This window comes from Eleutherodactylus coqui, chromosome 6 (genome assembly GCF_035609145.1).
Source record: "Eleutherodactylus coqui strain aEleCoq1 chromosome 6, aEleCoq1.hap1, whole genome shotgun sequence".
Lineage (NCBI taxonomy): Eukaryota > Metazoa > Chordata > Amphibia > Anura > Eleutherodactylidae > Eleutherodactylus > Eleutherodactylus coqui.
This window is the reverse complement of record NC_089842.1, coordinates 119,026,280-119,035,819: the sequence shown is the minus strand read 5'-3', so window position 1 is coordinate 119,035,819 and position 9,540 is coordinate 119,026,280. Positions and strand designations below refer to the sequence as shown.

General features: G+C 44.1%; 1 protein-coding gene across 2 annotated transcripts; it reads left to right on the top strand.

Annotated features, from left to right (window-relative positions):
- Window positions 1–613: 613 nt before the first annotated feature.
- On the top strand, window positions 614–7,736 carry ANKRD9 (ankyrin repeat domain 9). Of its 2 annotated transcripts, none has more exons than XM_066607484.1 (2): window positions 614–928; window positions 2,042–7,736. In XM_066607484.1, exon 2 carries the CDS (start codon window positions 2,094–2,096, stop codon window positions 2,976–2,978), a length of 885 nt encoding a protein of 294 aa, XP_066463581.1. In that variant the 5' UTR covers window positions 614–928; window positions 2,042–2,093; the 3' UTR covers window positions 2,979–7,736. The 2 variants fall into 2 exon arrangements, with proteins under 2 accessions (XP_066463581.1, XP_066463580.1); XM_066607483.1 differs by having other exon boundaries at window positions 616–827.
- Window positions 7,737–9,540: the final 1,804 nt, after the last annotated feature.

Sequence of the window (9,540 nt, the reverse complement as noted above, 5' to 3'; positions counted from 1 at the left end):
GTCTATAGTAGGTTTTGGTCTTGATAATTGACTTTTCATGAAATTGTCTCCTGTGTGTATGTAACATACAAATATGAAACAATAATGCACTAAATTACACTTAAAAAAACAACCATATATGTTACCTCTGGTCCTCATCACTGATATCATGGTCTTTCACAGCATGGAGGCATTAATGTATCATAGAAAAAAAATGCAACAATTTAGTAGCATGTGTCTTTATACTGGCAATCTTGCCATCTGGCAGGGTGTCTGAGTAATATGTATTGGCATAAATAATGGCTAATTAATGATAGAGAAATACCACTGAAGATTGCGCTGGCCCTTCTGTGGTTGCAGCTCATTATATGTACACACATCTATATTACAGTGGAGCTATGTAATGTGTAGTAATTTTTGGCAGGGCTCCTGTGTTTTGTGTACATAACATCCCCACCCCCACTCCTCCTAAATCACCAGGCACACACGACAGCCCTTACCCTTGCTATCACTCAAGCACAGAAAACTTTGTTGGAAACTTTTCAAACTATGACGTCATCTTGCCGGAAGGAGGGGTGGAGGGCAGCCAATGAGAGCGGAGCCGTGTGAGTCCCCAGCCAATGAGCGCAGAGTGGACAGTTCCGCGGTGCTGACGACCTTCAAGACTGTAGAATAAAAATGCCCGGAGGAGACAACAAGTGTTTGCTGGAGAGAAGATCTGAGCGGCGGAGAGACGGGCTGCAGAGTCACCGCCGGGAGCCGCGGCACGGAGCCTGGGCAATGCCAGCAGAGCCTGGGAGGTCAGAGCAAGGAGTACGGGGCACACCAGCAGTGCCCTGCTCATCGGGGTAAGCTGGTATATGCCCTCCATTATTCATGGGCATAGCAGTAAGTGATAGCCCTGCTGCAGTCACCGGCCGGGAAGTAGTCCTGCTGCCTAGCATCTCCAGTGAGTAATGGCTGCGGCTCTTGTGCTTGTGCTCTACCTGCACTATATAGAAGCCTATAGATAGGTAGCTGCAGTCACTCCCCCTGCTGCATAGACAGGGGAATCACCCCTCCCTAGAGATGACACTGCATGCTAAGCTGGAGCACCTACACAAAGCTCTAGCTGTCAATACATGCCATGTTTAAGGGCTCATTCACACGGGCATATGCAATTTCAGTCCATGAAGAAGCACCGTTATCACTGCATGTGCATGCGGTTTTCTATGCGTGTGCGTTTTTACATCCATATTGCACCTGTATTTACTGCATTTTTCACATGTGGAAAAGAAAAACACCCAATCGGTGTCACTTTTTTTCCATCAACATGTATAAAAACTGCAGTAACTACACAAGCAACTGCATATTTACTGCATTTTCCACAATCCCATTGACTTTAATGAGTGATTTCAGACCCTTAATACAGAGAAAATTAGGACTTGCTGCATTTTTCTATGCGCATAACAAATGCATGTCTGAATACATCAATAGTGTTGTATGCTATCCGTATTACGTCCGTTAAATATACAGATGTAATGTGCACAGAAAATACACCTCTGTTAATGGGCCCTTATATATACACTATTGCAGTTTTCCTCCTGTATCCTCCATGCAAGTGTCCAGTATATATAAGATATGCAGGCTTCATGTATTTCATATGTAAGTTTAGTGGAAGTCAGTGCAGATCATTACATAATGCTCTTCCTGCATTGGTGAAGAAATCCCTTCTTGTACACATGTAGGTGTAATGCCCCTCCTTCCATAGCGCCTCTGCTCGTGTAATGTCCCCTCTAGGGTTAATGATCCCCTCTTGTTCAGATATTAGTGTATTCACTAATGCAATGGTCACCTTTATACACTAGTGCACTGATTTTCATAGTCCCTGTTTTGCTGTAATGACCCCCATGGTGTGATTTCCTACTACTGTGCACATTGCTGTACATCTTTACCTGTATATGTAGGGATCCATTCTCTATGCAGTGCACAGGCGACTTTAGACTAAGATCGTTTTTGATGGCATACTGTAGTCCCATTCTTCTCTATGGTTGAATATTTACATACAATCTTCAATTTTAAGGGACCAGCTGATGTGAGGGGAACTCTGGAGGTGTTAATGCTGTGACGCTGAGATGCCTGGCAACACTCAATGGACACCCCGCTCACCTGAGTACCAGTCGCAGAAACAATGCAAGAAGACCTCATTTGCTTTCTACCAGGCAGTGCGGGATCTACTCCCGGTGTGGGTACTGGAGGATATGCGGCTTATGGAGGTGCTACACTGGGAGGAAGGTGGTGTAGTGAGTTCCTACTCCCCCTCTGAGGCTCTGCTCTATGCCCTGGTACATGATCATCAGCCTTACGCTCACTACCTGCTCAACCATTTCCCAAAAGATGCCCTAGCTGTGCCAAGCAAGAGCTTCAGCTGCTGCCAGTCTAGAGCTCCTCATCTCACCATGGCTGTGCGCTATAACCGACTGCAAATCTTGAAGGAAATCTTGCACACCCTTCAGACATACCCTTGTGAAATACGGACTGTCTACATCAACCAGCAGGGGTGCCAGCGTGTGGAGGGTGGCAAGACCCCGATACACCTGGCTTGTGAACTGCAGCGAGTTGACTGTCTAACTTTGCTGCTGGGACATGGAGCCTCCCCCTATATTAAGGACTGCAGTGGCAAAACCCCCCTAGACTGCCTTCTGCAACGTATACAGGACAGTACACAGGATATGTGCCTCATAAGGCTGTGTCTGGACTCTTTGCTCCTGTACATGCCAAGAGGAGTTCCCCTCTCCACCAGGCAGCGGCTCCAGGAAGAGTGCACAGCCTGGCAGGAGGTGCTGGGAATGGACCTATACAGATGGCTGACTGGAAACTCTCCCCCTACCCTGTTCACTGTGTCTATGCAGACTCTGCTGAGGGCCCTTCCTGCTGACAGATTTCCAGAGGCCCTGGAAGAGATTTCTCTACCAGACTTCTTAAGACCCCTCGCCTTACAAAAGCGAGTCCCAAAATAGAACGCCTTTATTTTTGAGGGGTGATGTGCCTGAGGGTCTTAAAACCATATCAACATAAAAAAGTTTTATGTATCATGTATGTCTGTAGGCTGCAAATAAGGGAGATGGAACAAAACCTCTGCAGCGCCACCTATTGGAAGGCAGCATTCCTGCAAGTCAATGTTAGACTTTTTATACAAGCGTTGTAACAATGACTGGGAATTGAAAGCCAAGCCAGAATCCATACACAGACAGCTGTTTCGGGGTGTTTGCTCCTCATTAGTCTGCAGCAGGTTTCTGGCTTGGCTAGCGAGAGGCTTATAGATGTGGGTCAGAAAAGGTATCGTTACTCCTTAGGGAGAGCACGTAGAAGGTGAGTGAGTGAGATTTATAAGGCCATTCATACTCCTCTGGGTAATATGCAAATAAGGGAGATGGAACTACCTCTGCAGCGCCACCTATTGGAAGGCAGCATTCCTGCAAGTCAATGTTAGACTCTTTATAGAAGTTTGTAGGCTGATATACAAGACGCAGTTACCTGACATACATCTTGAGCTGTCGACGTATGATGTACCACTAACTGATGCTCAGTCCTGCATTAGCATGGTGTTTTACCTAGAGTGCTGGATAGTAATATATTCAAAATGACAGTGACCCAAATATAACAGATCCCTATTAGAAGATCCCCCCACCCCTTAGCGTAACTGCTATTTATTATGTTAGAGCAACTGATACTCAGCGATTACTGCTTGTCCGCCGCTCGAGGCTCCAGTCCCCTTGCTGACATCCTTCAAGGCTGCCATCAGGCGGAGCGTCTCCAAACATGTTGCATCCAATGACAGGAGCTCGAAGATTAGTGCTGAGTGCCGTCTTCGGCTGCAGCAGCTATACGGGATGTCACAGTCTAAGTGCAGCCTGTAAACAAACAGCATAGCAGAGATCTGGAGCCACCGGCGGGAAGCGGTGAGTATCAGCTGCTTTGTTATTTTACAGCATGGGGACCCGTTGGGATGCCCCTTACATAACTCGGACAACCGCTTTAAAGGGGCTTTCCAGTGGTTCAGCATATAATTTAGACCCTATTTCTGCTTCCCTAAGGCATATATTTTATACGATGGATCAGTGATAATGTTAGTACATTTAACATTCTTTAATCCGGCATCCGGTCATTCAGAATTTTGAGCATTCAACTCTTAAGATAACTTGAAATCTCACAAGGTCAGCAGCACAGAAAACTATTAACAGATTGCAATAGATTTTTTCAGTTCTGTGTAAATAAGGCATAGCCATTATATAATGAAAAAGTCTACAACTTTTTGTATTTAATTTCTCAGTTTTCAGGATCTCTGCTTGCTGTCAGTGAATGGGAACATTCATTTACTCCCAGTAGTTAAAACTTGTACTGCTAGGGCTTGTTACAAATCTGGGCACTGATACATGGTAACAAGCCATGCACTTGTGTAAGCGGCACATTTTCAAAAAGTTTTCTGGATGTAAATAGGGAGCAGAATTTGAAAATGGTGAGGAATAAGAGCCGAAAGTTACAGAGCTTTTCATTATGCAATGATTACGCTTCATTTGCGTGTAATCCACTACCATCACTTTAAAGCAGTTTTCTCAATACTTTTAGTTTCTTTTTAAAATCACATTAGCCAAGCCCGAAAATAATAAAAGACCCTATACTCACCCGTCCCCGAGCCCTGCGGCTCCAGCGCCACATCGCAGCTCCTCATGCCCTATTTGCTTCCTGCAGTCAGTCTGAGAATACAATGTCACATACTACTGCTCCAATCACAGGTCTCTCTGGGCTTGGAGACCGGTGAGTATAGGCTCTTTTGCCATTTTTGGGCATGGCCAGCACAACTTAAAAAGGGGGTGTTGTTAGTATTTTACATTGGGCAGTCTTCCTGGTGGGCCTATACCCTCACAAGTTTGCATAGTTTATGGATAATGCAAAAATCCCCAATATCTGGCATCTGTTTCGTCTTGTTAACACTGGATTAAAGGAATTTTATTGCATAATTCTGCCTGCGGGGAGACTTTTGAACATAAATCCATACATCAGAGTGTATTCTGTTGCATCATTTGCACTTCAATTCTGTTTTTAGTCTATAATTATATTTTGTCTTCATATTATTTAACAGCAAGGGCTAAGATCACTGGGAGTACTAGCCCTGACTAGTTCATTGAAGGGGTTGGCAGGGAGAGGGCCCTCGTTACCACCATGCACTGTTGGGTGGGTATTGCAGAAGCCCTTGAGCAGTGAACTGTAGTCTTCCAGTTGTTGCCAAACTACAACTGCAAACATGTTGTCAGGGTGCATTGGGAGTTGTAGTTTGGCAACAGCTGGGGAGCACTGCTCTAGATTTAAGCTGTAAAAGGTGCAATTTTGAACCTGCGGATTCCTCCCAACTATGCACATCTCAGGGGCTAGGATATGCACTGATCAGCTGTAACATTAAGACCACCTACCTAATAGTGTGTAGTTACCCCCTTGTTGCACTAAAACAGTTCTGACCCATCAAGGCATGGACTGCACAAAACCTCCCGTGGTATATGGTACTAAGATAGTAGCAGTAGACTCTTTAAAATGCACCTCCAATTAAAAAAACATCTCTCCATAAATTAAAAGTAATGAAGAAAATGAAATTTACAATATATCTAATTAGGGAAAAACACCTCTTTCTTTACTAATTTACCCCCCTCCCCCCAAATCACTCACTCTGTACAGTAGGCAGAGATGTGACAGTTTTCAGCTTTTCTGAGAGATCAGCTTACATAAAAGTCTATAGACAAGTGAGGGAGAGGTGGATGCACAAGACTAGCTGCTATGATGTTTCCCATACACAGCACAAAGAAAAAAAGAGATGTTATACTTCTCTCTCTGTAGAGAACCCCAGTATAATGAGGGTCATTTTACATTAGTACTGAACAGTGTTGCTGTGATTCCAGCATTGGAGGAGGGACACTAAAACACTTATTAGAAGCTGCAGCACCATCTATGTGTCTGTGCCGTTTTCTCTCTTCAGCAGTTTTTCCCACCTCCTACTCTCTTGATACACACTTCTACAAGCAACAGCTGTAACCCGACAGTCAGTAAAACTGATAATCTGCTCCTTTGGATGGATATTGTTTTTCCAGTACATTCTGGAAATGCTCAATCAGATTAAGATCTGGGGAATTTTGAGCAAAAGTATTATGTGTAAAAGGGCCGTAAGTTAATACTTTGAACTGTTTGGCATTTTCCTTAAATCATTCTTGAAACATTTTTGGAGTGTGGCTAGGTCCATTATCCATCTGAAAGAAGCCACTGACATTAGGGAGTACTGCTGCCATAAAGGGATGCACTTGGTCTGTACAATCTTTAGGCAGCTGGTATGTATCAAACCGAAAAACATAGAGGGAGCTCGCCTTCAGGGTCGTGAACAACTAAACGGCTAACGACAACATCACCTATCAACGTAACATCCATATGAGTTCCAGGAGCCAAGGTTTCCCAGTAGGACATTGCCCAAAGTATCTACTACCATCACAGACTTGTCCTATTCCCTAGGTCAGTAATGCACACATATCCAGCATCAGAATTAGTTTTTCTTTTACTTTGGTCAAGGCCGCCTTCTTCTATTGCTACATGATCTATCTCTGAAGCTCATTAGCCCATTGTAAGTGCTTTTGGCAATGAAGAGTGTCCGCATCGGCCCTATGCTTGGTGTGTGTCTATGCAGCCCCATATGGAGTAAGCTGCCATACAGTTTGTTCAGATGACCTTCTATCACAAGTATTAAAGTTTTTGTCTAGACCTTTACTATTGATGACCTATTCTCCGGCTAGGTCATCAATAGTTGATCAGCGGAGGTCCACCACTTGGGATCCACACCAATCAGCCGATTCCAGGCACAGTTGTCAGTGCAGACAGCACTAGAAGCAGATTGTGCTGTCTATATTGCAGCTGACCAGTCTGGTACTACAAGCACAGATCCCATTTATTTAAATGGGAGCTGTGCCTGCAGTACCAAACTAGGCAGCTGCAATACAGACAGCGCTATGCTCTTTTTACTTACAGCTAGCCTAGGGCTCAGATGATCGGTGGGGAGCATTGGTCCCCTACTGATCAACTATTGATGACCTATCCTGAGGATAAGTCATCAATAGTAAAAGTCCTTGAGAACCTCTAACTTTTTCAGCAGTTTGTGCCTCTGTAGCTCTTGTGTGGGATCAGACAAGACTGAGCAGGCTTCACCCCCCCATGTTCATCATTGAGCACCCACGACCCTGTTGTTGCTTGCTTGAACCACTTATGGTGGGTACTGAGCACTGCTTACCCGCAGCACAGCACAAGACCTGCCATTTAGGAGGTACTCTGACTACGTTGTCTAGACATCACAATTTAGTTCTAGTCAGTCACTCAGATGCTTACACTTGCCTGTTTCGCTGCTTACCAACATATCAATTTCGAAACGGACTGTTCACTTGCTGCCCAATATGTCCAACTCCTTGACAGGTCCAATGTCACAAGATTATCAATGATTGTAATGCTATGGCTGATCAGTCTATAGCTATACTTGCACTCTTTCTTGGTGCTGCATTGTTCTATAGCAGAAGGCATACGTTGGGGAAATACTGCATACTGGAAAGCACTTTACAAAACTGCACAATGTGTGTATTAATATTAGTGCCTGGAGGCTCACCACTGTTTACCTTTGAATCTTTCGGGTACTGTATATGTTCTGTATTTATTTATTGGTTGTCTTCATGCTGAGAAATAAAATAATAATGGAACTCTATGTGGCATTATTGCATGAGGGAAATCAACCTATCAGCTCAGTTCTTTGGGTAACACACAGCATTTAACTGTTAAGGCCCATTTACACGCAACAATTATCAATTAAAATTCATTCAAACTAACGAATTTAAGCGATAATCGTGGAAGCATGTAAATGCAGGCATCATGCACTTTTCGTTTGAATGATGATTTTAAGGTGAATTTAGGATCCATTGTTCAGCTACTGGAGATAAAGCAGTTTGGTTTATTTGTAAGTAGATTGCAGGCTGTTATCTCTGCTGGAGTCGGGAGAGAACATTATATTCTGCCAGCACCCCCAAGGAGAACAATGCAGCTGTGCTCTGCAAACAGCTTCTGGAGGCACATTTACATGCAAATGAAGATGATAAAGTGTTAATGGCCATCAGTGGCCATTAACATTTATGCAAAAAGATTGCTAAAACAGTCAATCATTTGAAAGATTATCTTTGCGTGTAAATGGGCCTTTAGAGACCAACTGCTTAAATAACCATTCCGAACCATCCAATGATAATGCACTGGCTTCACAGTATTCTTATATCAGTCAGTGTCTGCTGCAGAATACACATCTTGGGTCAGACAGCAGGCTGCAATCTGCATGAAGATTTGATGGGCGAGACATTGGGGGAATTTACCATTAACACGACCCAAAAATTGCTATGGAATTTCCAAAGCAAAAAAATTGGCGTAGCCAATCAACAGCTGCCAGAACTGCACGACACAGTGCAGATTTGTTGCAGGATTCAACCTTTGCAAAAGCTGAAATTCGCTGTCAAAATCCGCAGTATAAATTGACATCCTGTAGATTTAGAATCCGCAGCAGAATTGTTTCGCTCCACGTTGACGGGATTTTAAAAAATCTCATCCAGATGCCTTGTGCTGTAAGTGCTGTGGATTTTCTGCAGTAAATTCCACATCATTTACAGCTTGTGTGAAGACACCGTTAGACCAGACTCACACGAACGTATTGGAATTGCATATTACGCATGTATGATACATAGTAGATCGCGGGCAATCAAATACATCGCCTTTTGTTGTCTCGCTCACATTTGTGCATATATATATTGCGTATTAAGAAGAACGCAGCATGCTGTATTTTGCCGCGTATTACGCATGAGAGAGATCATTGTTCTCTATAGGCATGTAATCAATGCTGTCCATATGCAATTACATGGTGTATGGGCGGGTGTATATGCGCCGTGTGCGTGAAATACGCTGTCTTGTGCAAAAAATAATAAATCGCTGCCATACGCGTCGATAGGCCGGCTCACTGCCGGCTCCACAGCCGTAAAGCCCTGCGTAACTCACATAGCGTTTCAAGCATATGCTCATGTAAGCCCGGCCTTGGTGACATTTTTGATGACACTTTTTTGGTGGGGTCTTCCGCAGTTTAACCCCTTAGTGACGGCCTTATAGTGTTTTCACGTCCTGCTGTTGCAGGACGTGTATGGAGGGAGATAGCGCCGCTGACACCTGCGGGCTATTAACCCTTTAAATGCCGCTGTCATTTCTGATAGCGGCATTTAAATGCCCCGAACGCCCCCACCCCGTGGTGAGATCGGGGGAGCTGTGCAGGTGTCATAGCAGCCGGGGGCCTTTTAAAAGGCTCCAGGGCTGCCTCAGTAGACTGCCTGTCAAAAAGCAGTATGACGTAATAGCATTACGTCATACTGCAGGAGCGATCAAAGCATCGTTGGTTGTGGTCCTCTAGGAGGACTAAAAGAAAGTATAAAAATAACAAAAAAGTTTTACTAATTATTTTTAAAAAAGTTATAAAAGTTC

Coding starts and splice junctions, on each gene's coding strand:
- ANKRD9 (XM_066607484.1), top strand. CDS start 2,094: ATGCCTGGCAACACTCAATGGACACCCCGCTCACCTGAGTACCAGTCG.